The sequence below is a fragment of the Struthio camelus genome, chromosome 2 (assembly GCF_040807025.1).
Source record: "Struthio camelus isolate bStrCam1 chromosome 2, bStrCam1.hap1, whole genome shotgun sequence".
NCBI lineage: Eukaryota > Metazoa > Chordata > Aves > Struthioniformes > Struthionidae > Struthio > Struthio camelus.
The window spans coordinates 698,376-725,355 of record NC_090943.1 but is presented as its reverse complement, the minus strand read 5'-3'; the positions used below and the strand labels follow the sequence as shown (position 1 = coordinate 725,355).

The 26,980-nt window shown below is 74.2% G+C and overlaps 2 protein-coding genes across 2 annotated transcripts in view; one reads left to right on the top strand and one right to left on the bottom strand.

Moving 5' to 3' along the window:
• Positions 1 to 1,784: 1,784 nt before the first annotated feature.
• On the bottom strand, positions 1,785 to 5,579 carry ZNF467 (zinc finger protein 467). The gene is made up of 5 exons (XM_068934117.1): positions 5,521 to 5,579; positions 4,047 to 4,160; positions 3,717 to 3,830; positions 3,338 to 3,454; positions 1,785 to 3,223 (listed from the first exon to the last, which is right to left on the bottom strand). Exons 2-5 carry the CDS (start codon positions 4,078 to 4,080, stop codon positions 1,785 to 1,787), a joined length of 1,704 nt encoding a protein of 567 aa, XP_068790218.1. The 5' UTR covers positions 4,081 to 4,160; positions 5,521 to 5,579.
• Positions 5,580 to 10,064: 4,485 nt separating this feature from the next.
• LOC138066254 (SCO-spondin-like) overlaps positions 10,065 to 26,980 on the top strand; it is a 48,735-nt gene continuing 31,819 nt past the window's right edge. The window contains exons 1-40 of the mRNA XM_068934073.1: positions 10,065 to 10,159; positions 10,238 to 10,426; positions 10,516 to 10,598; positions 10,665 to 10,835; positions 12,499 to 12,719; positions 12,955 to 13,057; positions 13,171 to 13,329; positions 13,485 to 13,570; positions 13,689 to 13,817; positions 13,892 to 14,054; positions 14,735 to 14,975; positions 15,200 to 15,338; positions 15,529 to 15,655; positions 15,816 to 15,988; positions 16,236 to 16,457; positions 16,652 to 16,817; positions 16,907 to 17,159; positions 17,643 to 17,823; positions 17,923 to 18,017; positions 18,122 to 18,378; positions 18,467 to 18,601; positions 18,734 to 18,936; positions 19,019 to 19,146; positions 19,226 to 19,335; positions 19,514 to 19,663; positions 20,069 to 20,162; positions 20,240 to 20,640; positions 21,232 to 21,462; positions 22,071 to 22,268; positions 22,364 to 22,600; positions 22,749 to 22,871; positions 22,958 to 23,049; positions 23,187 to 23,424; positions 24,182 to 24,334; positions 25,417 to 25,557; positions 25,715 to 25,897; positions 25,994 to 26,144; positions 26,227 to 26,386; positions 26,533 to 26,587; positions 26,670 to 26,780. Coding sequence (XP_068790174.1) covers positions 10,065 to 10,159; positions 10,238 to 10,426; positions 10,516 to 10,598; positions 10,665 to 10,835; positions 12,499 to 12,719; positions 12,955 to 13,057; positions 13,171 to 13,329; positions 13,485 to 13,570; positions 13,689 to 13,817; positions 13,892 to 14,054; positions 14,735 to 14,975; positions 15,200 to 15,338; positions 15,529 to 15,655; positions 15,816 to 15,988; positions 16,236 to 16,457; positions 16,652 to 16,817; positions 16,907 to 17,159; positions 17,643 to 17,823; positions 17,923 to 18,017; positions 18,122 to 18,378; positions 18,467 to 18,601; positions 18,734 to 18,936; positions 19,019 to 19,146; positions 19,226 to 19,335; positions 19,514 to 19,663; positions 20,069 to 20,162; positions 20,240 to 20,640; positions 21,232 to 21,462; positions 22,071 to 22,268; positions 22,364 to 22,600; positions 22,749 to 22,871; positions 22,958 to 23,049; positions 23,187 to 23,424; positions 24,182 to 24,334; positions 25,417 to 25,557; positions 25,715 to 25,897; positions 25,994 to 26,144; positions 26,227 to 26,386; positions 26,533 to 26,587; positions 26,670 to 26,780 — 6,547 coding nt within the window. The remainder of the gene's footprint in view (positions 10,160 to 10,237; positions 10,427 to 10,515; positions 10,599 to 10,664; positions 10,836 to 12,498; positions 12,720 to 12,954; positions 13,058 to 13,170; positions 13,330 to 13,484; positions 13,571 to 13,688; positions 13,818 to 13,891; positions 14,055 to 14,734; positions 14,976 to 15,199; positions 15,339 to 15,528; positions 15,656 to 15,815; positions 15,989 to 16,235; positions 16,458 to 16,651; positions 16,818 to 16,906; positions 17,160 to 17,642; positions 17,824 to 17,922; positions 18,018 to 18,121; positions 18,379 to 18,466; positions 18,602 to 18,733; positions 18,937 to 19,018; positions 19,147 to 19,225; positions 19,336 to 19,513; positions 19,664 to 20,068; positions 20,163 to 20,239; positions 20,641 to 21,231; positions 21,463 to 22,070; positions 22,269 to 22,363; positions 22,601 to 22,748; positions 22,872 to 22,957; positions 23,050 to 23,186; positions 23,425 to 24,181; positions 24,335 to 25,416; positions 25,558 to 25,714; positions 25,898 to 25,993; positions 26,145 to 26,226; positions 26,387 to 26,532; positions 26,588 to 26,669; positions 26,781 to 26,980) is intronic.

Sequence of the window (26,980 nt, the reverse complement as noted above, 5' to 3'; positions counted from 1 at the left end):
GGACAGGCAGATGGGCACGTGGCTGGCTGGAGAGATGGTTGGATGGATGGATGGACAAATGGATGGATGGACGAATGGATGGATAGATGCACCGATGGACAGATGGGTGGATGGATGGATAATTAGATGGATGGATGGACAGACAGTCATGGAAGGATGGACAGATGGATTGAAGGACAGACAGAAGGATGGACGGGCTGACAGATGGACAAATGAATGGATGGATGGACAGGTGGATTGATGGACAGGTGGATGGCTGGACAGATGGGCGGTCAGATGGATGGATGGACAGGTGGATTGATGGACAGATGGATGGAAGGACAGATGGGTGGTCAGATGAATGGATGGACAGGTGGATTGATGGGCAGATGGATGGCTGCACAGATGGGCGGTCAGATGGATGGATGGACAGGTGGATTGATGGGCAGATGGATGGCTGCACAGATGGGTGGTCAGATGGATGGATGGACAGGTGGATTGATGGGCAGATGGATGGCTGCACAGATGGGCGGTCAGATGGATGGATGGACAGGTGGATTGATGGGCAGATGGATGGCGGTCAGATGGATGGACAGGCGGCTGGACAAAGGGAAGGACAGACGGGTGGCTGGATGGTCAGATGGATGGTGGACATCTGAGAGCGCTCTCCAGCACAGCTGCTCACGCGGAGCCAAGCGGCCTGGCGTCTGCCGGACGTCCACGTCTGCCCGGCTTTGCGGGCTCAGCAGACGGGAAGAGGAGGCGGCAGGGAACGCCTAGACACGAGGCGCCTCCTTTCCGATGGGCGCGCTCCCTTTAGGAAGGGAGGCGAAAGGGCTTGACGCGGTGCCCGGCGTCCCCGGAGGCGTGCCGGCTCCGGGGCGCTGGGGACATCGGCGTCCCCTCCTCGCCAGGCTTTCCGCCGCCCTCTCCGGGCGCCCTGGCGTTGCCGCCAGCCTTTGGGGCCGCGTCCCGTCTCTTCCTGCCCTCTGCTCCGCAGCCGCGGGAACCCGGCCACCGAGGTGGCGCCCGGCGCGCGCGGCCCCCTTTCCTCCCTCGCCCCCGCCGGGCTGCTTCCAGCCTGCACGGCTGTTTTTACATATATCTGTGCATATATATATATATATATATATTTATCTATCTCACGCCCAGCCGGTCTCAATAACAGGAAGGCGCCGGGGCTCGCGTTGCCGAGCTGAATAATCAGCCGTCTTCCTGCAGCAGGGCGACCGGCTCCCCCGCCCGGCCCGCGGCCACCCGCATCCGCTGCCGCCCCCGAATCCGTCTCCCCCCCGCCGGGGCAGCGTCTCTCCCCCGCTCCTTGCCCTTGTTATCCCGCCGGCGGTGGGGAAGGACGAGCCGCGAGCGGGAAGCTGGGGCGGCGCAGAGCTCCCGGCCGGGTTATCGCTGCGGAAAGGGGGCCGGCGGCGGCTCCCGGCCCCTTCGGCAAGCAAATAAACGGGGATTCAACCTGCTGCGCCCCAAAACGCGGTGGCGGGGGGGGGGACCCTCAGGCGGGCGGCCGGGAGCAAGCCGCCCGCGGCGAGGGGGCACCCGGCCGCCGCCGCCCCCGAGAAACGCTCATCAGGCCACGTTATCCGCATTTCTTTTTACTGCGCGCTTCGGCGGTGGAAAGGACGGGGGGGGGGGGACGAGCACCGTTTCGGGCCGCGCCACGTCCCCCAGCCGGAGCGCAGCTCCGGGCGGCCGGCAGCGCCCGCATCCCCGCCGGGGGCGGCTGCATCGGGCGCCGAGCCCTGCGGCGGGTGGGGGCCACCCCCCCGGAGCCGGGGCCGGCGAGGGGCTCAGCGGGCGGCGGGCGGCGGGGCCGGGGCGTCGCGGGGCGCCCAGCCCGGCCGGGGCGTCGCGGCGGCGTGGGTGCGCTCGTGGCGCAGCAGGTGGGTCTTGCGGCTGAAGGTCTTGCCGCACTGGGTGCAGATGTAGGGCCGGTGGCCGGTGTGCACGGCCTGGTGGCGGGCCAGGTTGGTCTTGGAGCTGAAGCGCTTGCCGCACTGGGGGCAGCTGTGGGGCCGGGTGCCGGTGTGCACGGCCTGGTGGCGGGCCAGGTGGGACTTGCGGCTGAACCCGCGGCCGCACTGCTGGCAGGCGAAGGGGCGCGCGCCGGCGTGCGCCTTGGCGTGGGCGAGGAGGTTGGGCCGGGAGCCGAAGCAGCGGCCGCACTGGGGGCAGGCGAAGGGGCGCTCGCCCGTGTGCACCCGCAGGTGCCGCAGCAGGTGCTGGTTGTGGGCGAAGCCGCGGCCGCACTGGGGGCAGGCGAAGGGGCGCTCGCCCGTGTGGGTGCGCTGGTGGGTGGTCAGGTTGGGCTTGTGGCTGAAGGTCTTCTCGCAGTAGGGGCAGGCGTAGGGCTTGAGGCCCATGTGGCCGCGGAGGTGGGCGGTGAGGTGCCGCTTGTCGCTGAAGCCGCGGCCGCACTCGGCGCAGGCGAACGGCCGCCCCTCCAGGTGCAGCCGCCGGTGCGACGTCAGGTTCTTCTTCCAGCTGAAGCTCTTCCCGCACTCGGGGCAGGCGAAGGGCTTCTGGGCGGCGGGCAGGAGCGGGGCGGCCCCGGGCCCCGCGCCGGCCGCCGGCGCCGCCTCCGCGTGCAGCTGCTGGTGCCGCAGCAGGTGCTGCTTGTGGGCGAAGGAGCGGGCGCAGCGGGCGCAGGCGAAGGGCCGCTCGCCCGTGTGGGTGCGCTGGTGCCGCACCAGGTGGGTCTTCTTGCGGAAGCGGCGGCCGCACTCGCCGCAGGGGTAGGGCCGCTCGCCCGTGTGCGTCTTCTGGTGCGAGCGCAGGTGGATCTTCTGGCGGAAGCGGCGGCCGCACTGGGCGCAGGGGTAGGGCCGCTCGCCCGTGTGCACCCGCAGGTGCCGCGTCAGGTGCGCCTTCTTGCCGAAGCCCTTGCCGCACTGGGCGCAGGCGAAGGGGCGCTCGTGGGCAGGCGTCCCCCCCTCGCCCGCCGGCCCCGGCGGCTGCAGCTGCAGGCCGAGCTGCGCCTTGAAGCAGCGCTGGCAGCCGCCGGCGCCGGCCGGGCTCGGGCTCGGGCTCAGCAGCGGCCAGGGCGGCAGGGCGAAACCGCCGTAGCCCAGCTCCTCCAGGCTCGGCTGCTCCGGCTTGCAGGCGCCGGCGCCGCCCGGGCCGAAGGTGCTGCCCGGCAGCTGCCCCGCCAGCAGGGCTTCGGCGCCTGGGCTGGACGGCCACTCCTCGTACTCCTCCTCCACCTTCACCTTGCGCACCAGCCAGTCCTCTGCGGGGCAGGCACGGAGGGCGCTGAGCGCCCGCTCAGCCCGGCTCCTCTCGGGGCGCCCCCGGCTCGCGGCAGGGCTGGCGCGGGCCGAGCGGCGGCGACGCCGGTGCTCACCTGCGCAGCTGCGCTCCGGGCTCTGCCGCTCGCCGGCGGCCCTCCGGTCCCCGCCGCCCTGCCGCTCCTCTCCGTCGCCCTCGGCCGTCGCCTCCGACTTGGGGACGACCAGCCTGGCTGGGAAGAGAAGGAGGGCTGGGAGCCGGGCGCGGGCTCCCGGGGCCGGGCTGCCCTCCGGCTCCCGGCGGCACCGCCTGGGGCCGTCCCGCGGCTGCCGCGCAGGGCGCAGCCTGGACGGAGCCCGGGCGCAGCCCCGGGAGGGAGGCGCAGGAGCCCAGCCCCGGGGACGGCAAACATCCCCGAGACGGCGCCGCAGCGGGGAGGCCGCGCGCGGGCCCGGGACCACCGCCTCCCCCTTGGTCCTGCTTTCGGCGCTGACCTGAGCCGGCGCCGCCCGGCGCCTCCGTCTCCTCCGCGCGCCCCTGCGTCTGGGCGCGCGGCTCTTCCGCCTGCTCCACGCGCGGGACGGGCTCTGGCTTGGCCACGGGGGAACCTGCAGGAGACGAGAGCAGAGCGAGCCGTGCCAGGGCCATCCTCCCGCCGGGGCGCCCCGGGAGCCAGCGCTCGCGCACGTGCCCTGCGGGGAGCCGGGCGTGCTCTCGGGGTGCTCGCGGCCCTGCGCGGCCCCGGTTCCCCTGGTCGGGGAGCGGGGATTTGCAGGATACGCATGCAAACCCGGAGCTCTCCGGAGCAGGGGCCAGGGTTTTACCCAGGGCAAGCAGGGCGTCGTAATTCTCCCTCATCGCGGCGCAGCGTTGCTCCCGCGGGCGCGCAAACTCTGCTCCGGGGGAAAGAAACAACGGCGTCCGCACCCCGGCGAGACCTGCAACCAGAGGCAGCGCCGGTCAGCCCAGGCCCGGCGAGGGCGGCAGACGCATCCCCGCATGCCGGGGCTCTGGGCAGCACACGGGGCCTGGGCTGACGCTTTGCTGTGCCGCTTCGGGCTGCTGCGCTCCCGGGCTGGATTTCTGCAGCCGCTGCAAAGAAGCAAAGCAGCTGAGGCTCCCGGAGAACGAAAGGGGAAAGCGGAGAAGCGCGCCGGCTCTGCGGCCCCGCGCCGCCGGGCCGGCTCTCCCCGCCGCAGTTTGGGAGGCGTCAGGCGGGATGCCCAGGCAGCGCTCGAGCCTGCGCGGGAGGATGGAGGCGGCGTGTTACAAACGCATGATGTTTCTTCCAAAACAGTCAAGTCGACACAACCGGTCTGCAGAGCTCACGTCGAGTTTTCCACGCTCCCCCGAGGCGGAAGGTTCATTCATTCCCCTCCCCACCGGCCCCGGCTTCAGGCCGACGGCGCTGCGCGGGGCCGTGCTGGACGGCGGGCTGGGAGACGCTCCCGATTCACCGCGCGAGCGCCCAGACTCCCAGCCCCGAGCTATAGCTGATAAGAACGACAGCGACGGTCTGTCTTGGCTCCCGGCCCCCGGAGGGGCTCCCACCGCCCACCGCACCTTGTCTCCAGGAGACGAGGACCCCCCGTCCCGGGGACCCCTGGGCAGCGAGTTGTGTCCTCCAGGGCCCCCCGCCCGGCACTGACCCCCATCCCTCCTGCCCCCCGGCTCCCCCGTCCCACCCCTCCTGCCCCCCACCCGGGCACAGCCCCGATCTCTCCTGTCCCCGCGTCCCATCCCTTCTGCCCCCTGCCCTGGCACAGACCCCCCTCCCTCCTGCCCCCTTGCTCCCCCCGTCACATCCCTCCTGCCCCTCTGGACCCCCCGGCTCCCCCCACCCCATCTCCCCTGCCCTCCATGGTCCCTCCTGTCCCTCTCACCCCCCTGGCCCTCCATGGACCCCCACCCCAATTCCTCATGCCCCCCCCCGACTCCCCTTGTCTCCGGCCCCCTCCCTATTCATCCCCGGCCCCCCCAGTCCTCCCAGCACGGTCGCCCCCATCCCCTCGACCCCCCCATCCCCTCCCAGTCCCTCCTGCCCCCCCACGTCCCCCTGTTCGGGCACAACCCCCACATTCCTCCTGCGCCCCTCCGCCCCACTGACACCCCCCGCCCCTCCTGCCCCGCCGGGCCCGCTGCCCCCCGCTCAGTCCCGGCCGCCGCTCCCGGGCAGCCCGACCCGGCCCCGGGGGAATCCCGCCGCGCAGGGGAGCCGGGCCAGCGGCGGAGCCCCGCGCCCATCGCCGCGGCCTCGCGGCGGGGCCCGCGCCCGCCGCCCCGAGCCGCCGCCCCTACCTGCGCCGCCGCCGCCGCCGCGCTCCTCGCCGTGGGCCGCCCCGCCGCGCTCCCCGCCGCCGCCGCCGCCGCCTCCCGCCGCTCCCGCCGCCGCCGCGCTCCGGGGCTCCGCGCCGCCGCCGCCGGGCCGCTCCGCGCAGCGGGACTACATCTCCCGGCAGCCCGGCGGCGCGGGCGGGGCGGCCCCGCTCCCCGCCCCGGCCCCGGCCCCGGCGCCGCCTCTGCCACGGTCCCGCTCCCGGTCCCGCTCCCGGTCCTGGTCCCGCTCCCGGTCCCGCTCCCCGCACCGGCTCCGGCCCCGGCGCCGCCTCTGCCACGGTCCCGCTCCCGGTCCCGCTCCCGGTCCTGGTCCCGCTCCCGGTCCCGCTCCCGCTCCCGGTCCCGCTCCCCGCACCGGCTCCGGCCCCGGCGCCGCCTCTGCCACGGTCCCGCTCCCGGTCCTGGTCCCGCTCCCCGCCCCGACCCCGGCGCCGCCTCTGCCACGGTCCCGGGCCCGGTCCTGGTCCCGGTCCTGGTCCTGGTCCCGCTCCCCGCCCCGGCCCCGGCTCTGCCACGGTCCCGCTCCCGGTCCCGGTCCCGGTCCTGGACCCGGTCCCGGCGCCGCCTCTGCCACAGTCCCGCTCCCCGCTCCAGCCCCGGCACCGCCTCTGCCACGGTCCCGGTCCCGGCCCTGCTCCCCGCTCTGTTACGATCCTACTCCCGGTCCCACTCCCGGTCCCAGGCTCAGTCCCAGTCCTGCTCCCCGCCTCTGCCATGGTCCCGGTCCCGTCCCAGTCGCAGCCCCGGCCCCACTCCCCGCCTCTGCCACGGTCCCGGTCCCGGTCCCGGTCCCGGCCCTGGCCCCACTCCCCGCCTCTGCCACAGTCCCGCTCCCCGTCCCGGTCCTGATCCCTGTCCCGGCCCCGGTGCCGCCTCTGGCATGGTCCTGCTCCCGGTCCCAGGCTCAGTCCCGCTCCTTGCCTCTGCCCTGATCCCGGTCCCGGTCCTAGTCCCGGTCCCAGTCCTGGACTCCTCCTCTGCCTCAGTCCCAGTCCCAGTCCCTGGCCCGCTCCCCACCTCTGCCCCAATTCCGGTCCCGGCCCTGGTCCCGGCCCCTGCCTCTGCCCCGCCACCATGTGCCCTGAGCTGCCAGCCCAGACCGGCCCAACTGGGCCCCGCAGGGGCGAGGGGACGGGGACATGGGTGCAGGGATGTGGGCTCCGGGAGGAGGATGTGGGCACAGGAACATGGGCATGGAGACGCGGGCATGGGGACGTGGGCTCTGGGAGGAGGACGTGGTCACGGGAACGTGGGCACAGAGACGTGGGTGAGGGGACATGGGCATGGAGACGTAGGTGCGGGGACGTGGGCTCCAGGAGGAGAACGTGGTCATGGGAACACGGGCACAGAGACGTGGGCGTAGGGACGTGGGCTCTGGGAGAAGGATGTTGTCATGGGAATGTGGGCATGGAGACATGGGCGTGGGGATGTGGGCTCCGGGAGGAGGACATGGGCACAGGAATGTGGGCGCGGGGACGCAGGTGTGGGGACGCGGGCTCTGGGAGGAGGATGTGGTCACGGGAATGTGGGCACAGAGGTGTGGGTGCGGGGACATGGGCTCCAGGAGGAGGACTTTGGCACGGAGATGTGGGCGTGGGGACATAGGCTCTGGGAGGAGAATGTGGGCACAGAGATGTGGGTGTGGGAACATGGGCTCCGGGAGGAGGATGTGGGAACAGAGACGTGGGCGCTGGGATGTGGGCTCCGGGAGGAGGATGTGGGCACGGGCTTGGGAATGTGGGCACGGAGATGCAGGCACGGGGATGTGTGTTCTGGGAGGAGGACATGGTCACAGGAACGTGTGCATGGAGATGTGGTCACGGGGACGTGGGCACTGGGAGGGGGATGTGGGAACAGAGACGTGGGCGCAGGGATGTGGGCTCCGGGAGGAGGACATGGGCACGGGAATGTGAGCACAGAGATGTGGGCGCGGGGATATGGGCTCCGGGAGGAGGATGTGGGCATGGGAATGTGGGTGCAGGGATGTGGGTGTGCGGATGTGGGCTCCAGGTAGAGAATGTGGGCACGGAGATGTGGGTGTGGGGATGGGGGCTCTGGGAGGAGGACATGGGTACGGAGACGCGGGCATGGGGACACGGGCTCCAGGAGGAGGACTTTGGCACGGGAACGTGGGCACGGAGACACGGGTGCAGGGATGTGGGCTCCGGGAGGAGGACGTGGTCACAGGAACGTGGGCACAGAGAAGTGGGTGCAGGGACGTGGGCTCTGGGAGAAGGATGTTGTCATGGGAATGTGGGCATGGAGACATGGGCGTGGGGACATGGGCTCCGGGAGGAGGACATGGGCACAGGAATGTGCGCACGGGGATGCAGGTGTGGGGACGCGGGCTCTGGGAGGAGGATGTGGTCACGGGAATGTGGGCACAGAGATGTGGGTGCGGGGACGTGGGCTCTGGGAAGAGGATGGGAATATGAGTACAAAGGGAAAGGCATGGAGATGTGGACATAGGCATGGGGATGTGGGCACTGGGATGGAGACATGGGCACGTGGATGCTGGCACAGACATAAGGAGATGGGCACTGGGACGTGGACATCAGGGTGGGAACATGGACATGGGGATGTGAGCACAAGGGGAAGGGTACAGGGATATGGACCTGGTCATGGGGTTGTGGGTGCCAGGATGGGGCACCAGACATGAAGATGTGGGCACTGTGATGGGGATGTGGGCACGGGGATGCAGGCATGGACATGGACATAAGGACGTGGGCACGAGCATTGGTATGTGCGCATGGGGACAGGGCACAGGGACATGGACATGGGGATACAGGCATGGGGATTTGGGCACTGGGATGGAGAGCCAGGGACAGAGACAAGCATGGGAATGTGGACAGGAGGATGGGGATGTGGGAACAGGGACATGAGCACAGGGCCGTGGACACAGACACAAGGAGGTGGGCACAGTGATGTGGACACAGTCATGGGGATGCAGGCACAGAGATGGAGTGTCAGGCACGGGGAAGGGGACACGGACACAAGGAGATGGCTACAGGGACATGGACGTGGACAAGGGGATGTGGTCACTGGGATGGGGACATGGGCATGGGGATGCAGACAAGGACAGGAGGAGATGGATACAGGGACATGGACGTGGACAAGGGGATGTGGTCACTGGGATGGGGACATGGGCATGGGGATGCAGACAAGGACAGGAGGAGATGGGTACAGGGACATGGACGTGGACAAGGGGATGTGGTCACTGGGATGGGGACGTGGGCATGGGGATGCAGACAAGGACAGGAGGAGATGGGTACAGGGACATGGAGGTGGACAAGGGGCTGCGGGCGCTCGGATGGGGCGGCAACGACGGAGATACAGGCCTGGGGACAAGGAGACTGCAATGGGGACATGGGCATGGGGGTGGACACGTGGATGTGGACATGAGGGCATGGGGGCAGGGAAACAGGGATGTGGGCACAGCGAGCGGGGCACGGGGATGGCAGATGGGCGGGGGGACGTGGTCACAGGCACGGGCATGGTCGCGGGCACAGGGAGGTGAGCCCTGGGCTGCAGACACGGGCGTGGGGATGTGGGCGCGGGGGTGGTGACGCAGGCACAGCAGCGAGGACAAGAGGAGAGGGACATGGACACAGGCACAGCAACGCGGGGACGCGGGGACAGGGACATGGACGCAGAGACGCAGGCTTGCAGACATGGGGACGTGGAGGTGGGGACGTGGGCACGGGGACGCAGACACGGCAAAGCCAGAACGGGGGCACAGGGACCTGGGCACGGCAGCGGCGTCAGGACATGGGGGCGAGGACGTGAAAACAGGGACGTGGTGGGGGGCATGGGGACGTGGGCATGGCGGCACAGGATGGGGACAGGGCACAGGGACACGCACCTGGGGACAAAAGCTGGGGGACATCCGTGCCCTCAGAGCCCTGCAGGGGCCGGGGCGGAGGAGCCCTTTCCCGCGGCGTCGGCCTGGCACCGTCCTGCACGCGTTCCTCGGCGGGCCGGGCGCCACCAGGACGCGGGGATAAAGGCAGATCCGGGTCGGCGCGGGGCGAGCGGGGGCTGGCGCCGGCCCCCGCCGAAGCCCGGCTCCGCGCCGGATGCAGGAGCTGCCCCGCCGGGCAGGGGCCGACCGCCGCCGCCGGCCCGAGCCTTCGCCCGGGAAACGGCCCCGGGAGCCGGGGCGCGGAGGCGGAGGCGCATCCCGCTCGGCCGGCCGGAGCCAATGCCGGCGGCGGCAGCTGGCAGCCGGGGGTCGGGGCGGGGGGGTTCTCCAATCGGCGCCCCCCCAGATGGCTCCGGCGCCCGCTACTCCGGCCGGATATAAAGGTGGGGAGGGAGCGGGGGCGGCGGGAGGGAGCCGGTCCGGGCAGCGCGTGCTGGCGCCTGCTCCGGCGCGTCCGGGAGCCCCCGGGTACCAGGGTCGGGGCTGGCCGGCGGGTTCGGTCCAGTCCGTGGCGCCGGACGAATCCTCCGCTCCCCGGTGCTGGCAGGTCCCTGCAGGGCCCCGCCGGCAGCAGCCGCCAGAGATGCCGGGAGCAGGGTGGCCCCGGGGCGCCGGCGGGGCGCCGCGCGCCGTCCTGGCCTCGCTGCTGCTCTGGGCGGCGGCACAAGCCGCTGACGGGTAAGGTCCCCTCCGCTGCCCGACCGCCCCGGAACTGCACCGGCGCCGGGTGCCCGGCCTCACCGGGTGCCGCGGCAGGCGGTGGTGCGAGAGGACGGAGCGGGTGACGGTGGAGGAGGTGGTGACGCCCCGGCGTGAGGAAGCGGTGCCCTGCACCAGCGTCTACCAGTACAGCCTGGCGGGCTGGCGCCTCGACCGGCAGCGCACGCGGCGAGCCCACGGCGTCGCCCCGCCGGGCGCCCCCAGCCCGCTGTGCTACCTCTACAAGTGAGCGCCGCCGGGGCGGGGGGCCGGGGGAGGCGCCCGGTGCCCCCCGCCGCTCGCTGCCTGACGCCGGGGCTCCCCTTGCTCCGCAGGCCCCCGGAGACGCGCTCGGCGGTGCAGAACCGCACCGTGCGCGCCTGCTGCCGGGGCTGGAGCGGCCCCCGCTGCACCCAAGGTAGGGGCCGGGGCCGGGCGGCGCGGGGGGCGGGCGGCCAGGCGCCTCCCCCTCCCTCTCCGGCAGGCGCGGGCTCCCTGGGCCGCTGCTACTCGGCGTGGCAGTGCCAGGACGCGCCGGGCGGGCGCAACCTGTCGGCGGTGAGCATGGCCGAGTGCTGCGGCCGCCCCTGGGGGCGCAGCTGGACGAACGCCTCGGACGCCCTCTGCTTCGCCTGCTCCCACCTGCCCCTCGCCGGTGGGTCCGGGGGCCGGCGGGGCACGGCGGGCTCGCTTCCCCCCGGTGCGACGGCACGGGACGGGACGGGACGGGACGGGATGGGATGGGATGGGATGGGACAGGAGGGGATGGGACAGGATGGGAGGGGATGGGATGGGACAGGACAGGATGGGATGGGATGGGACAGGACAGGATGGGACAGGAGGGGAGGGGACAGGACAGGATGGGACAGGAGGGGACGGGAGGGGATGGGATGGGACAGGAGGGGAGGGGACAGGACAGGATGGGACAGGAGGGGACGGGATGGGATGGGATGGGACAGGAGGGGAGGGGATGGGATGGGACAGGAGGGGATGGGACAGGACAGGATGGGACAGGATGGGACAGGACAGGATGGGATGGGACAGGACAGGATGGGACAGGAGGGGAGGGGACGGGACAGGATGGGACAGGAGGGGACGGGATGGGATGGGATGGGACAGGAGGGGAGGGGACAGGATGGGATGGGATGGGACAGGACAGGATGGGACAGGAGGGGATGGGACAGGAGGGGACAGGACAGGATGGGATGGGATGGGACAGGACAGGATGGGACAGGATGGGACGGGACAGGACAGGATGGGACAGGAGGGGACGGGACGGGATGGGATGGGACAGGAGGGGATGGGACGGGACAGGAGGGGATGGGATGGGACAGGAGGGGACAGGACAGGATGGGATGGGATGGGACAGGACAGGATGGGACAGGAGGGGAGGGAACAGGACAGGATGGGACAGGAGGGGATGGGATGGGATGGGATGGGATGGGACAGGAGGGGAGGGGACAGGATGGGACAGGATGGGATGGGACAGGAGGGGACGGGACAGGACGGGATGGGATGGGAAGGTATGGGACGGGACGGGAGGGGATGGGACGGGACAGGAGGGGATGGGACAGGAGGGGACGGGACAGGAGGGGACGGGACGGGAGAGGATGGGGACTGGATGGGACAGGAGGGGATGGGACGGGAGGGGATGGGATGGGACAGGATGGGACGGGATGGGATGGGACAGGATGGGATGGGAGCGGATGGGACAGGATGGGATGGGATGGGATGGGATGGGATGGGACAGGAGAGGATGGGACGGGAGGGGATGGGATGGGACGGGAGGGGATGGGATGGGACGGGACAGGATGGGAGGGAGTGGATGTGACGGGATGGGATGGGATGCCATGGGAGGGGACGGGACTGGATGGGACGGGTTGGGACGGAACAGGACGGGATGGGATGTGATGAGATGGGAGGGAATGGGATGGGTCAGGACAAGACAGGACAGGATGGGACAGGACGGGAAGGGATGGGAGGGCAGGGGATGGAATGGGACAGGATGGGATGGGATGGCACAGGAGGGGACGGGACGAGATGGGATGGGACAGGATGGGATGGGAGGGGATGGGATGGCATGGGAGGGGACAGGACGGGATGGGATGGGACGAGATGGGATGGAACAGGATGGGATGGGAGAGGATGGCACAGGACAGGATGGGATGGGATGGGATGGCACGGGAGGGGACAGGGCGGGATGGGAAAGGATGGGACAGGACGAGATGGCATGGCACGGGACGGGACAGGGCGGGACGGCAGGAAGGGCTGCCGCTCCGTGCGTGCTGACGGCGCTCGGCTCCCCGTCCCGGCCGCAGGAGACGCGCCGATGGCCTCGCTCCTCCGGCCGGCCGCCCCCGCGGCGCTGCGGGGGGGGCCGGCAGCCCGGCGCCCCTTCGCCACCTGCCTGGCCTGGGCCGGCTCCCGCTACCGCAGCTTCGACGGGAAGCACTTCCGCTTCGCCGGGGAATGCACCTACAGCCTGGCCGCCGCCGCCGACGGCACCTGGGCCGTGTCCATCGCCGCGGGCAGCCCCCGGGTACCGGGGACCCCGGGCCGGGGCGGCGGGGGGGCAGCAAGGGGACGGGGGATGCTCGGGGCCGGCGGCGTGGAGAGCCGGGGCGGCCTGCGGGGACCCCAGCCCCGCTCGCCCCGCGCGCGCGCTGGGGCTGAGCGCCGTCGGTGGGGCCCCCCCGGGACGGGCACGCAAGCCCCCGGCGGCGGGAGAGCATCGCGGCCGGGCGAGCATGGCACTCACGGCCCCTCCGGCGCAGGCGCTGCGCATGACCTTCGGGCTGGACGCGGTGGCGGTCCGGGGCCGCAACGTCTCCGTGAACGGCGTGGCGGTGCCCGAGGGAGAGCCGCACCTGCGCCACGGTGAGGGGCACGCGGGGCGGCCGGAGGGTTTGCGGGGCCGCGGTTTTCCGGGGTGCAGAGGGGAGCAGGGCTCGGGGAAGGGGAGCCGCGCCGAGCTGCCCCGCCGCCCGCAGGCATCAGCATCAAGTGGCTGGGAGACTTCGTGGCGGTGGAGAGCGGGCTGGGCGTGCGGGTCAAGTCGGACGGGCGCGACACGGCGTACGTGACGGTCAGCGCGGAGCTGCGCGGGAGCACGCGGGGGCTCTGCGGCCCCTACAACGACGACCCTGCCGGTAACGGCATCCTCGCCGGGCTCCCCGACCCGACTGTGCCCGCACAAGCGGCTCGCCCTGCGCCCGGGCTCGGCGGGGGCCACGCGCGGCCCCGGCGGGCGGGATGCGGGGCCAGGCGCGGGCCACGCTGCCCCAGCCTTTCCCTTTGCTTGCAGACGACTTCCAGCAGCTCGGCGGGGACGTGGCCGCGTTTGCCGCCAGCTTTGGCAACTCCTGGAGGATCCCGGAGGCCGACTTGGAGGTAGCGGGGCTGCGCCGAGCCGGGGCCAGGAGCGGAGCCGGGGCGGCCGGCCCGGCCCGGCTGCGTCGGGGATGCCGGCTGCACCGCCGCTCTGATGCGGCTCCCCGGCCCGGCGCAGCTCCCTTGCAGGGACGCGGCGGAGGCCGGACCCGGCTGCGCGGCGGCGGAGACGCGCGCCCGGCGCCCGGCGGCGGAGGCCGTGTGCGGGAAGCTGCTCGCCAGCCCCTTCAGCCGGTGCCACGGCGAGGTGAGGGCGGGCGCCCGCCGGGGCCGGGGTGCACGCCGGCCCCGCCGCCCCCTCACCGCGCCTCGCCGCCCCAGGTCGACCCCGGCGGCTTTTACGACGCCTGCATGGACGTGTACTGCCGGGAGGCCGGCGCGGGGCCCTCGCCGCCCGCCGCCGTCTGCGACACCTTCGCCAGCTACGTCCGCGACTGCGCCGAGCGCCAGATCTACATCGAGTGGCGGAGGCCGGGCTTCTGCGGTAGGGTCCCCCCACCGAAGGCTCGCCCGTGCCCCCCCGGCCTCGTGCATGCACGCCGTGGCCGCTCGCCCGTTCCTCCCGCACCCTGACTGCCTGCACGTGCTCCCCGGGCTCATGCGTGCACGCACCCACCACTCACGCATGTGCCCCAGCCTCACACGTGCACACCCGACTGCTTGGGCATGCATGCCCCGACCGCTTGTGCATGCACACCCCTACCACTTGCGCGTGCACACCCCAAACACTTGTGCGTGCACGCCCTGACCACTTGCGCATGCACACCACAACCACTTGCGTGTGCACACCCCAACCACTTGTGCATGCACACCCCTACCACTTGCGTGTGCACACCCCAACCACTTGCGTGTGCATGCCCTGACCACTTGCACGTGCACACCCCAACTGCTTGCCTGCGCACACCCTGAGCACTTGTGCATGCACACCCCTACCACTTGCGTGTGCACACCCCAACCACTTGTGTGTGCACACCCCGACTGCCTGCGCGTGCACACCCCGACACACCATGGACGGCGCGTGGTCCCACGGGACGCCGTTGAGGTGCCTCCGTGCAGGCTGCGATAGGTTGTGCCCTGGGCTCCCCTCCTGCAAGGGGAGCCGGGGGCGCGTGCGGGGGCGCGCGGCGGGGTGCACGCCCCGTGCTGAGCCCCGGCGCCCCGCAGAGAAGCAGTGCGGCGCCGGGAAGCGCTACTCGGACTGCGTGTCCTCGTGCCCGGCGAGCTGCGCCGCCGTGGGCACGGCCGAGGAGGGGCACTGCCGCGAGGACTGCGCCAGCGGCTGCGAGTGCCCCCCGGGGCTCTACCTGGAGGGGGGCTCCTGCGTGCCCGAGAGCGCCTGCCCCTGCCGCCACCGCCGCCAGCAGTACGCCCCGGGGCAGAGCATCCGCCAGAGCTGCAACCAGTGGTGAGCGCTGCGGGGCCGGGCTGCCCCTCGCGTGCCCGCTGCCCGCCCGGGAAAATCTCCTACCGGAAAGCGGAGACCCGCGCAGCAAACGCCCCTTGGCGCCGCTCCGGGGCCGCGTCTGGAGTGGGGGTCCCGGCACGGCCGTGCCCGGCGGGATGCGGGGAGCGGGGGCCGCGGCGTGCCCCGGCCAGCCCGGCTCCCCTCCTGCCGCGCCGTCCCCGCAGCACGTGCCGGGGCGGACGCTGGCTGTGCACGCGGGACCCCTGCTCGGCGGAGTGCGCCGTGCTCGGCGACCTGCACTACGTCACCTTCGACCGCAAGCGCTTCTCCCTGCTGGGCGCCTGCGAGTACACGCTGGTGGAGGTGAGGGGCGCAGGGGGGGCGACGCGGGGCGGGAGCACCCCGGGTGCCGGCTCGTGCACAACCTCTGCAGCCCCCAGACCGCCGATGACCCGTGCACAGCCCCGCAGCGGCGAGGCCGGTGGGTGCAGGGGGTCCCGAGGCGGGGAGGGGGGGCCGCTGCGCGGTGGCTCAGCGCGGGCTCTGCTCGCAGGACTTCGTCGACGGGAAGCTGCTGATCACGGCCGAGCACCAGGCCTGCGGCAGCCGCGGACCCCTGAGCTGCCTCCGGGCCCTCTCCGTCACCACGCACAAGACCTCCGCACGGCTCCGCGGCCCAGGTGACCCGCGGGGACGAGGCAGCGGGTGCCCGCCTGGGGGCCACGGCCTGCCCCCGCGGCGGTCGGGGTGGTGCATGCCGGCCCCGCGCAGCCCGGGGCGGGGGTCTCCGGCCGGCCGGCGCGGGCGGCTCCAGCGCCCCCTCCGCTCTGCCCGCCGCAGGCGACGTGACGGTGAATGGCAAGGAGGTGACGCTGCCCTTCGCCAACGCCGACCTGACCATCCGCCGCGCCTCCTCCTCCTTCGTGCTGCTCCAGGCCTTCGGGGCCCACGTGCTCTGGGGGCTGGAGACCCCCGCCGCGTACATCACCCTCCAGCCCGGCTTTGCCAACAAGGTGAGCCCAGCTCCGGCCACGCTGCCCTCCTCCTCCCTCGGCTCTCCCCCGTCTCGGGGCGTCCCCAGATGTGCGCAGCTGTGCTGCGCCACGGAGGATGCTCTCGGCGGCGAGCCGGGGCTGGGCGCCGTGGGCCGCCGGGCTGCAGCTGGGCTCCTGCGGCTGCCGGGGGGCCCGTGCCAGCCTGCGGCCTGGAGCGCGGTCCGGCGGGGGGGCCGCGGCCTCAGCGCCCTCCCCGCGGCCCCAGGTGCGAGGGCTCTGCGGCACCTACAACTGGAACCAGCAGGACGAGTTCGCCACGCCGGCGGGCGACGTGGAGGCCAGCGTCTCCGCCTTCGCCAACAAGTACCGGGCGTCCGGCGACTGCCCCGTGCTCAGCCCTTTCCCCTTCGACCCCTGCACCACCTACGCGCAGCGGCGCGAGTTGGCCGAGGCCGCCTGCGCCGTCCTGCACGGCTCGGCCTTCCAGGTGCGGCGCCCCGGGCCGGGCGGCGGGGTGACCAGATGCCGCGGGGATGGGCGTCGGGGCGTCCCGGGGGCTCTGCGCTCGGCCCCCCCCCGCCCCCCCGGGGGCGCCTGCCCCGGCGCACGCGGGCGCTGCCCGCTCCAGCCGAGCCTGCCGGCAGCACCGGGGGGGTCTGACGTGCCCCACGGTGCCCCCAGCCCTGCCATCACCTGGTGGAGCGGGAGCCCTTCTACCAGCTGTGCCTGTACGACGCCTGCGCCTGCCCCGCCGGCCGCGGCTGCCTGTGCCCCTCGCTGGCCGCCTACGCCCGCCGGTGCGCCCAGGAGGGCGCAGCCCTGTCCTGGAGGAACCAGACCTTCTGCGGTGCGGGCAGGAGGGGCGGCGGGGCGGCGGGGCGGCGGGCGGCAGGCCGGCCGCCGCGGCTCACGGCGCCGCCGTCGCCCTCCCGGCAGGCGCGCGGTGCAGCGGCGGGCAGGCGTACCTGGAGTGCGGCCGCCCCTGCGGCCGGACCTGCGCCGACCTGCGCCTGCACGGGGCCGGCTCCTGCCCTGGCCTCGAGGGCATCTGCGTCCCCGGCTGCAACTGCCCCGAGGGGCTGGTGCTGGACGACGGCGGGCAGTGCATCCAGCCGGGCATGTGCCCCTGCCGGCGCGCCGACGAGACCTACCCGCCGGGCAGCACCCTTCGCGAGAGCTGCAACACCTGGTGCGGGCCGCGGGGGGTGGAGGTGGGGGGCGCGGGGGGGTCCCCCAGCCCGGGCCGGGCTCTGACCTGCTCTGGGGGGGGGGGGGCTCTGGGCAGCCACGGGCACGTGCGTCCCTCGGAGCCGGCGGTGGGGACGCGGCAGGGCACGGGATGCCCCGGGTTGGGGGGGGTCCCGGGCGCGCGTGGGGCGGGACGGGACCTGGCGGCAGCGCGCACGCCGTGCCTCGGGGCGCCGGGGACGGCCGGGAGCCCCTCGCCGGCGACGAGGCGGTGGTGGTAGGAGACGTCTGATGAAATCACCCTATGGCCTGTTTGCAACGGCGCCGCAGGATAGGTGGGTTTCATTGCACGTCTCGACCACGAGGCGCCGGCCGCCGAAGACCCCGGGCTGCGCGCGGGGGCTGCGCCGTCACCTCGGCTGCTGGGGACGCGGCGGCGGTGGCCAGGCGCTGGCGGCGCTCACCCCGCCGGGCCGCCCCGCAGCGTCTGCACGGCCGGCGCCTGGAACTGCACCGCTTCCCCCTGCCCCGAGGCGGCTTTCTGCCCCGGCGAGCTGGTCTACGCCGTCGGCTCCTGCCTGCGCACCTGCGACAGCGCCCAGCCCGACGGCACGTGCGCGGGGCTCTCCGACGGCTGCGTCTGCCCCCCGGGCACCGTCCTCCTGGTGGGTGCCTGGGGGGCAGCGGGACGCGGCAAGGCGCCCGGGGCGGGTGCGCGGTGCCGCGCGCCGGCTGCCCGCCGGGCTCAGGCCAGGCTGCTGCAGGACGAGCGCTGTGTGCCGCCGGAGCGGTGTCCCTGCCACCACAACGGGCGGCGCTACCAGCCCAACGACACCATCGTCACGGACTGCAACACCTGGTGAGAGACCCCCCCCCCCGCCCCCGGCCCCCAACCCGCCACCCCCGGGGCGGGCTGCCCGCCGGCCCCGGCAGCGCTCAGCTCCGCGCGCCCCTTGCCCGCAGCGTGTGCCGCCAGCGCCGCTGGCAGTGCAGCAGCCGGCAGTGCGCGGGGACCTGCGTGGCCACGGGCGACCCCCACTACATCACCTTCGACGGCAGAGCCTTCTCCTTCCTGGGCGACTGCGAGTACGTGCTGGCGCGCGAGGCCGCCGGCCTCTTCGCCGTCACCGCCGAGAACGTGCCCTGCGGCGCCGGCGGCGTCACCTGCACCAAGTCGGTGGTGGTGGTGCTGGGCGACACCGTGGTGCACATGCTGCGAGGTGAGGAGGGCCGGCGGCACCGGCCGGCCCCCCCTCCCCATCGCCCTCCCGCTGGCCCTCAGCGCCCAACCCGCGCTGCTCCTCGCAGGCAGGGACGTGACGGTGAACGGGGTCTCCGTGCGGCCCCCCAAGGTCTACAGCGGGAACGGGCTGACGCTGGAGCGAGCCGGCCTCTTCCTCGTCCTCCTGTCCCGCCTGGGGCTCACGGTGCTCTGGGACGGAGGTGAGCCCCGCCGGCGGGGTGCCGGGGTCCCCGGGGCCGCCCCGAGCATCCCGGGGTTGGGGAGGAGCGGGGGGACGGACGTCGCTGGCGCTCCGGCGCCCACCACAACCCCCCCCACCCGTCCTGCCCCAGGCACCCGGGTGTACGTGAAGCTGGACCCGCAGCACCGGGGCCGCGTGGCCGGGCTCTGCGGCAACTTCGACGGCGACGCCGAGAACGACTTCGCCAGCCGGCAGGGCGTCGTGGAGCCCACCGCCGACCTCTTCGGCAACTCCTGGCGCGTCAGCCTGCTGTGCCCCGAGGTCGACAGCGAGGACGCGGAGCATCCCTGCACCGTAGGCGCCGGGGCGGGAGGGGGCCGGCGGCGCGGAGCCGCTGCCCGGCTCGACGTCTCACCCGGCGCCGCCCGGCCCCCAGGAGAACCCGCACCGCGTGCCCTGGGCCCGCAAGCGCTGCGGCGTGCTCACGCAGCGCCTCTTCGCCCCCTGCCACCACGCCGTGCCCTGCCAGCAGTTCTACGACTGGTGCCTCTTCGACGCCTGCGGGTAGGTGCCGGCCGGCGGGGGCTGCCCGGGGGCGCTGACCCGCCGCCGCATCCCCCCCCCTCCATCACCTCCTTCCCAGCTGCGACTCCGGCGGGGACTGCGAGTGCCTCTGCACGGCCATCGCCGCCTACGCGGAGGAGTGCGGCCAGCGCGGCGTCCACGTCCGCTGGAGGAGCCAGGAGCTGTGCCGTGAGTGCGAGGCCGGGCCGGGCTCCGCGCTGCGCCCCGAGCGTCCCGCCGTGGGGATGCCGGAGAGCCCGGAGTGGGGCGGCACGAGACCCCGCAGCCCCTCTGCCCTCGCCGCTGCCGGCCGCCGCCGCCGCCGGCCGGGGCGGCCGTCCCCGCAGCGTGCCCCTGCCTCCCGCAGCCATGCAGTGCGAGCGCGGGCTGGAGTACGCCGCCTGCGGCCCCGCGTGCCCCCCGACCTGCAAGAGCTTCGGCCTGGAGCCGCCCGAGCGCTGCGCCACCGCCTCCTGCCTGGAGGGCTGCTTCTGCCCCGAGGGCAAGGTGCTGCACGGTGAGGCGCGGGGCCGGCCGCTCGCAGCCTCCCGCTGCGCTCTCCCCTTGCTCCCCTGCGCGCGGTCCGACCCAGAGCCAGCCTTCCCCGCCGCCGGGCAGGCAAGACGGGCTAGTTTCTTGCCGCGTCCTACGTGCTCTGCCCCGGGGGGACGCTGGCCGGCTTTGCACCGGTACCGCCCCGTTGGCGTGCGTTAACGCGGCCCCCTCGGCCCCCCGACCGCCCCCGCAGCCCCCTGCCCACGGCCAGGCTCTCCCCGTGCTGCGTTTGCACCCGGCTTCTGGCGCCGCGGTGTCCCCCTCTCCCAGCAAACGTCCCCGCTGCCCCGGGCGGGGGGTCCCGCTGGGGCTGGAGCCTCCCGCCGGCCCCGGGCACGCCGGCGGCTGACGCCTCCCTCCCCGGCAGAGGACGGCTGCATCGACCCCTCCGAGTGCCCCTGCTACTGGCAGGGCACCTCGTTCCCGGCCGGGGCCGTGGTGCAGCAGGGCTGCAGGAACTGGTGAGCGCGGGCGGCGGGGGCGAGCGCGGGGGCCCCGGCAGAGCCCGCCGGGCACTGACCCGGCGCCGTGCCCGCAGCACCTGCGAGGCCGGGCTGTGGCAGTGCACGGCGGCGGCGGGCTGCGGGGCCGAGGCGCGCTGCGGCGAGGCCGAGTTCGCCTGCCGGGCGAGCGGGCGCTGCGTGCCCAGCGCCTGGCTGTGCGACAACGAGGACGACTGCGGCGACGGCTCGGACGAGTCCTGCGCCCCGCGCTGCGCCCCGCACCAGCACCGCTGCGCCAGCGGGCAGTGCGCGCCCTGGGGCGGCCGCTGCGACGGCGTGCCCGACTGCCTCGACGCCTCGGACGAGCGCAGCTGCCCGGCGCCCGCCGCCTGCGCCCCGGGGGAGTTTCGGTGCGCCGGCGGGCGCTGCATCGCCGGGGCGCGCGTCTGCGACGGCCAGCTGGACTGCGGCTTCGCCGACGACTCCGACGAGGCAGGCGAGTGGCCGGGGCAGCCCGGGCGAGCCAGCGCCGCGCACGGCGGGGGTGACCCCCTGCTCCGGGGACGGGGTGGGGGGGACGGGGTCTGGGGCCCGCGCGCTGCCGCCACCGCCGCCGCCGCTCGGGGGCTGCTCCCGGGGGTCCCGAGCCTCCGGTTTCCCAGCGAGGGGATGGCTCGGGGGCCTGGGAGCCGGTGCAGCTCCCTGGGGTGCCGGGATGCATGTGCGGGCTGCAGGCAGGGTCTGCCCCACGGCGAGGGCTCTGACCCCCCCGTCTCCGGGCGGCCCTGCCCCACGGCGAGGTCCCCGGGTGGCCCTACCCCACAGCAAGGGCTCCGAACCCCCCCCCCCCACAGTCCCCGGGCAGCCCAGCCCCACGGTGAGGGCTCTGACCCCCCCCTGTCCCCGAGGTGCCCTGCCCCATGGCGAGGGCTCTGAGCCCCCCCCGTCCCTGGGGGCTGTGCCCCCCGGCGAGGGCTCCGAGCCCCCCCCCATCCCCGCCGGCCGTGCCCCCCGGCAAGGGCTCCAAGCCCCTCCATCCCCGCCGGCCGTGCCCCCCGGCGAGGGCTCAGAGCCCGCCTGCCCGCAGACTGCAGCCCGAGCTGCGGGGCCGGCGAGTACCGGTGCGCGGCGGGGCGCTGCCTGCCCTACCTGCGCCGCTGCGACGGCCGCGACGACTGCGGCGACTTCAGCGACGAGCGGGACTGCGTGTGCCCGGGCGGCCGCTTCCAGTGCCCCGAGGCCACGTGCCTGTCGCCGGCCGCCCTCTGCGACGGCCGCGACGACTGCGCCGCGGGCGCCGACGAGGCCTTCTGCCCAGGTGGGGTGGCAGCCGTGCGCCGGCCGGGGCGGGGGGCTGTGCATCGACTGGGGGGGGGCCGTGCGCCAGCCGAGGGGGCTGTGCACCCGTCGGGGAGGCCGTGCAATGGCTGGGGAGGGTTGTGCACCGGTTTGGGGGGGGGGGGGCCGTGCACCGGTCGGGGAGGGTTGTGCACCGGGTGGGGAGGGTTGTGCACTGATTTGGGAGGGGGCTGTGCACTGGCCAGGGGGGGCTGTGCACCGGCCGGGGAGGGTTGTGCACTGATTTGGGAGGGGGCTGTGCACCGGCCGGGGGGGACCGTGCACCGGCCGGGGAGGGTTGGGCACTGATTTGGGGGGGGGCTGTGCACCGGCCGGGGGGGACCGTGCACCAGCCAGGGAGGGTTGGGCACTGATTTGGGAGGGGGCTGTGCACCGGCCGGGGGGGACCGTGCACCGGCCGGGGAGGGTTGTGCACCGGCCGGGGAGGGTTGTGCACTGATTTGGTGGGGGGCTGTGCACCGGCCGGGGGGGACCGTGCACCGGCCAGGGAGGGTTGTGCACCGGCCGGGAAGGGGGGCGCTGAGCCCTGCGGCGGCCGCGCGCCTGCAGCCTGCTCCCTGCCCGCAGGCCGGGTGACCTGCGCCCCGGGGCAGCTGCCCTGCCCCGACGGCTCGTGCATCGGCAGCGCCGAGCTGTGCGACGGCGCCCGGCACTGCGGCGACGGCTGGGACGAGAGCCCGGCGGGGTGCGCGGCGGCCGGACCCGCCGCCCTGCCGACCAGCCTGCCCGCGGGCTCTGCCGCGGCGCCGGCGAACGGCACGGCAGGTGAGGGGCGGCGGGGCGGCCTGCTCGGGGCCGGCGGGAGCCGCCCCGGCTGGCGATGGGGGGCTGAGCCGGGGCCGCCTGCGGTGTGCCCGCAGCCCCGCCGTGCGGGCGGCACGAGGTGCCCTGCGGGAGCGGGCAGTGCACGCCGCGGGGCTGGCTCTGCGACGGCGAGGCCGACTGCCCCGACGGCAGCGACGAGCAAGACTGCAACGGGACCTGCGGGCTGCAGCAGTTCCCCTGCGGCCCCGGCGCCGGCTGCGTCCCCTACGGCCGCCTCTGCGACGGCGTCCCCCACTGCCCCGACGGGTCGGACGAGAGCGCCGACAACTGCGGTGAGAGGCGGCCTGGGGGGCTCTGCCGGGGGGGGGCAGGACCCTCGGGGGCGGCGCGGAGCCCCGCGGGGCTGCAGCACCCTGGAGCAGAGGCGGCACCCCCCCCCCCCGTGACACCCCCCGCCCCGGACTTTGTCCCCTCCTGCAGGCTCCACGCAAATCCCGCCGTGCCCGGGACACTTCGTGTGCAACGACCGCCTGTGCGTCAACGTGTCGAGGGTGTGCGACGGCGCCCTGGACTGCTCCCAGGGCGAGGACGAGCTGGCCTGCGGTGAGGGGCTCCCCGGAAAGGTGGTGGCGGTGGGGGGGGTGCAGGGCACGCCGGCTGGCGGCCACCCCCGCCTTGTCCCTTTGCAGAGGGCCGCGTCCCCGCGGGCGAGAGGAACGGCACGGCCGGCCCCTGCGCCGAGTACGCGTGCGGCGGCGGCGAGTGCATCGCCTTCAAGCAGGTACGGCCGCGCGGCGGGGAGCGCGCACGGGCCGCGTGCCCCAGGCATGGCACCCCTGCCCTGCCCCGCCGGGGCTGGGGGGGACGGGGCTCCCCGCTGCATCGCCCCCGCCGCCTCACAGCGCCCCGACCCCGCAGGTGTGCAACGGGCTGGCGGACTGCGCCGACGGCCGCGCGGCCTCGGGCTGGCTGCCCTCGGACGAGCGCGGCTGCGGGCTCTGGAGCCCCTGGGCGCCCTGGGGCGCCTGCAGCCGCAGCTGCGGCACCGGCTCGCAAGCGCGCAGCCGGCGCTGCACCCGGCGCGCCCCCGGCGTGCTGCACCACTGCCACGGCGAGGCCACCCAGGCCCGGCAGTGCTTCAGCGTGGCCTGCCCGGGTGAGCCGGCGCGCGGGGGCGGGGGGGGGGTCCTTCGGGGGCGCCTGCCGGGGGCCCCAAATCCAGCGCTGCCTGGCGGATCGGGGGGGGTCCTGCAGCCAGCGCTGCCTGGGGGAAGGATTGGGGGGTCCCGCCTGGGATGGGGTGCCAGGAGGAGGGAGTGGGGGTCCTGCCTGGGATGGGGTGCCAGGAGGAGGGAGTGGGGGTCCTGCCTGGGATGGGGTGCGAGGAGGAGGGAGTGGGGGTCCTGCCGGGATGGGGTGTGAGGAGGAGGGAGTGGGGGTCCCGCCCGGGATGGGGTGCGAGGAGGAGGGAGTGGGGGTCCTGCCGGGATGGGGTGTGAGGAGGAGGGAGTGGGGGTCCCGCCTGGGATGGGGTGCGAGGAGGAAGGATTGGGGGTCCTGCCCGGGATGGGGTGCGAGGAGGAGGGAGTGGGGGTCCTGCCCGGGATGGGGTGCGAGGAGGAGGGAGTGGGGGTCCTGCCCGGGATGGGGTGCGAGGAGGAGGGAGTGGGGGTCCTGCCTGGGATGGGGTGTGAGGAGGAGGGAGTGGGGGTCCTGCCGGGGATGGGGTGCCAGGAGGAGGGATTGGGGGTCCTGCCTGGGATGGGGTGTGAGGAGGAGGGAGTGGGGGTCCCGCCTGGGATGGGGTGCCAGGAGGAGGGAGTGGGGGGTCCCATCTGGAATACGGTGGGAGGAGGAGGAATTGGGGGTCCCCCCCCGGGTGCCAGCCCTGGTGGCTCTCCCTCGGCCCGCAGTGGACGGCGCCTGGAGCGAGTGGGCGACGTGGTCGAACTGCACGGCGGACTGCCGCGGCGTGGTGGTGCGGCGCCGGGAGTGCGTGCCGCCCCAGAACGGGGGCCGGCCCTGCGCCGAGCTGCTCGGTGTGCCCCCCGCCACCCTGCAGCTCGGTGAGCCCTGCGGCACCCGCGGGCCCCTGCTGCCAGCCCCGCACCCAGCCTGCCGTGGGTCCCGTCCCTGCGGCTCAGGGATGCTCCGTGGGGACCCATGCTCCTCGGGGACCCCACGCTCCTCAGGGACCCCGTGCTCCTTGGGGACCCTGCACTCCATGGGGACCCATGCTCCTTGTGGACGCTGCGCTCCATGGGGACCCGTGCTCCTCGGGGACCCCATGCTCCTCGGGGACCCCGTGCTCCTTGGGGACCCTGCACTCTGTGGGGACCCATGCTCCTTGAGGACCCTGAGCTCCTTGGTGACCTGTGCTCCTCAGGGACCTCATGCTCCTTGGGGACCCTACGCTCCTCATGGACCTCATGCTCCTCAGGGACCCGCGCTCCTTGGGGACCTGTGCTCCTCAGGGACCCCGTGCTCCTTGGCGACCCTGCGCTCCGTGGGGACGCTGTGCTCCTCGGGGACCCGTGCTCCGTGGGGACCTATGCTCCTCGGGGCCCCCATGCTCCTTGGGGACCCTGTGCTCCTTGGGGACCCTGAGATCCTCATGGACCTCATGCTCCTTGGGGACCCCATGCTCTTCAGGGACCCCGTGCTCCTCAGGGACCCCGTGCTCCTTGGGGACCCTGCACTCTGTGGGGACCCATGCTCCTCGAGGACCCTGAGCTCCTTGGTGACCTGTGCTCCTCAGGGACCTCATGCTCCTTGGGGACCCTACGCTCCTCACGGACCTCATGCTCCTCAGGGACCCGTGCTCCTTGGGGACCTGTGCTCCTCGGGGACCCCGTGCTCCTTGGGGACCCTGTGCTCCTTGGGGACCCTGAGATCCTCATGGACCTCATGCTCCTTGGGGACCCCATGCTCTTCAGGGACCCCGTGCTCCTCAGGGACCCTGTGCTCCTCGGGGACCCTGAGATCCTCAGGGACCTCATGCTCCTCGGGGACCCCGTGCTCCTTAGGGCCCTCATGCTCCTCAAGGATCCCGCACTCCTCAAGGACCCCACGCTCCTTGTGGACCCCATGCTCTTGGGGCCCCTGCGGTCCTCCGCGGGCCCTTGATCACCCGCTCCTCTTGCCGCAGACACGTGCCAGCGGGACGACTGCCTGAACGTCACGGCCTGCCCGGCGGGGCTGGTGTGGCGGCGATGTGCCCCCTGCCCCTCGTCCTGCGCCGACCTCTCCGGCAGGGCCAAGTGCAGGCACGAGCGGCCCTGCAGCCCAGGTGAGGCCGGGGGGGTTCGGGGCCGCGCGGCCCCCCCTCCATCTCTGGCCAGGCCGTAACGCAGCCGCCGGGGCCGGGGGGGCGGCGCGGCGCTGGCACCCTCCTCCGGCGGGGACGGAGGGCGGCAGCGCCGGCGGCCCCTGTCCGTGCCGCGCAGGGTGCTGGTGCGCGGAGGGGCTGGTGCTGGACGGGGCGCAGCGGTGCGTGCGCCCCCGCGACTGCCCCTGCGAGGCCGAGGGCGCGCGCTACCGGCCGGGGCAGCTGGCCAAGGTGCAGTGCCGCATCTGCGTCTGCCAGGACGGGCAGATGAAGCGCTGCCGCCCCAACCCCGAGTGCGCAGGTGGGTGCCGGGACCCGCCGGCCCGTGCAGCGCCGGGCTCGCCGGGGGTGCCCGTGGCCCCCCGCTCCCCGACCTCACCCCCGCTCCCGCCTGCAGTGAACTGCGGCTGGTCGGCCTGGTCGCCCTGGGGCGACTGCCTGGGGCCGTGCGGCGTGCAGAGCGTGCAGTGGTCCTTCCGCAGCCCCAACAACCCCAGCAAGCGCGGCGGCGGGCGCCAGTGCCGCGGCATCTACCGCAAGGCGCGCAGGTACCGCCGGCCTGCCCGGGGCCGCGCGCGGCGGGTTTGGGCAGGGCCGAGCGCGCCCTCCCGTCCCCTTGTCGCCCGGCAGGTGCCGGACGGAGGCGTGCGAGGAGTGCGAGCACGGCGGGCGGCCCCGGGCGCTGGGGGAGCGCTGGCGCTGGGGGCCGTGCCGGGTGTGCCGGTGCCTGCCCAGCCTGGAGGTGCAGTGCTCGCCCTACTGCCCCTACAGCCCCGCCGCCTGCCCCGAGGTGAGCGCCCCGGCCCCCCGGCCGCTCTGCCCGCCGGCGCCGGCTGCTCGGCGCAGCACCTTCCCGGCCTCCGCTGCCCCGTGGCAGCCCCCCTGCTCGCCCCCGGCACGGCGGCGGGAGGGTGACGCTGCCCCTTCCTCCCCCAGGGCCAGGTGCTGGTGGAGGGCCGGGGCGATGCCTGCTGTCACTGTGCCGAAGCCGGTGAGTCGGGGGCTCCCCGGGGAGGGGGGCACGCCGGCGCGAGCACCGCGCGCCTGCTCACCGGAGGCTTTCCCCGCCGCAGGGGACAACACGACGGCAGCCCCGGCCACCCCGGCTACGAGGCCCCCGGCCGCCACGCCGGCGGCCCCCGCCAGCAGCCCTCTCCTCACCTTCCCGCTGCCTCCCCTCGGCGGTAAGCGGGACCCTCCGGTCCACCGAGCCCGGCCGGGCACGCAGGGGCGGGACGGGTCCTGCCGAATAGGGATGGGGCTGCAGGGCATCCCTGCCCGGCGGTGGCCGGCCGCATCCCCGGCTCGCGGGGCGGCTGGAGGGGACGGTGCCGAGGGACCCGCGGGAGCCTTTCCGGACGGCGAGGGGACGCGGGGCCGGCGA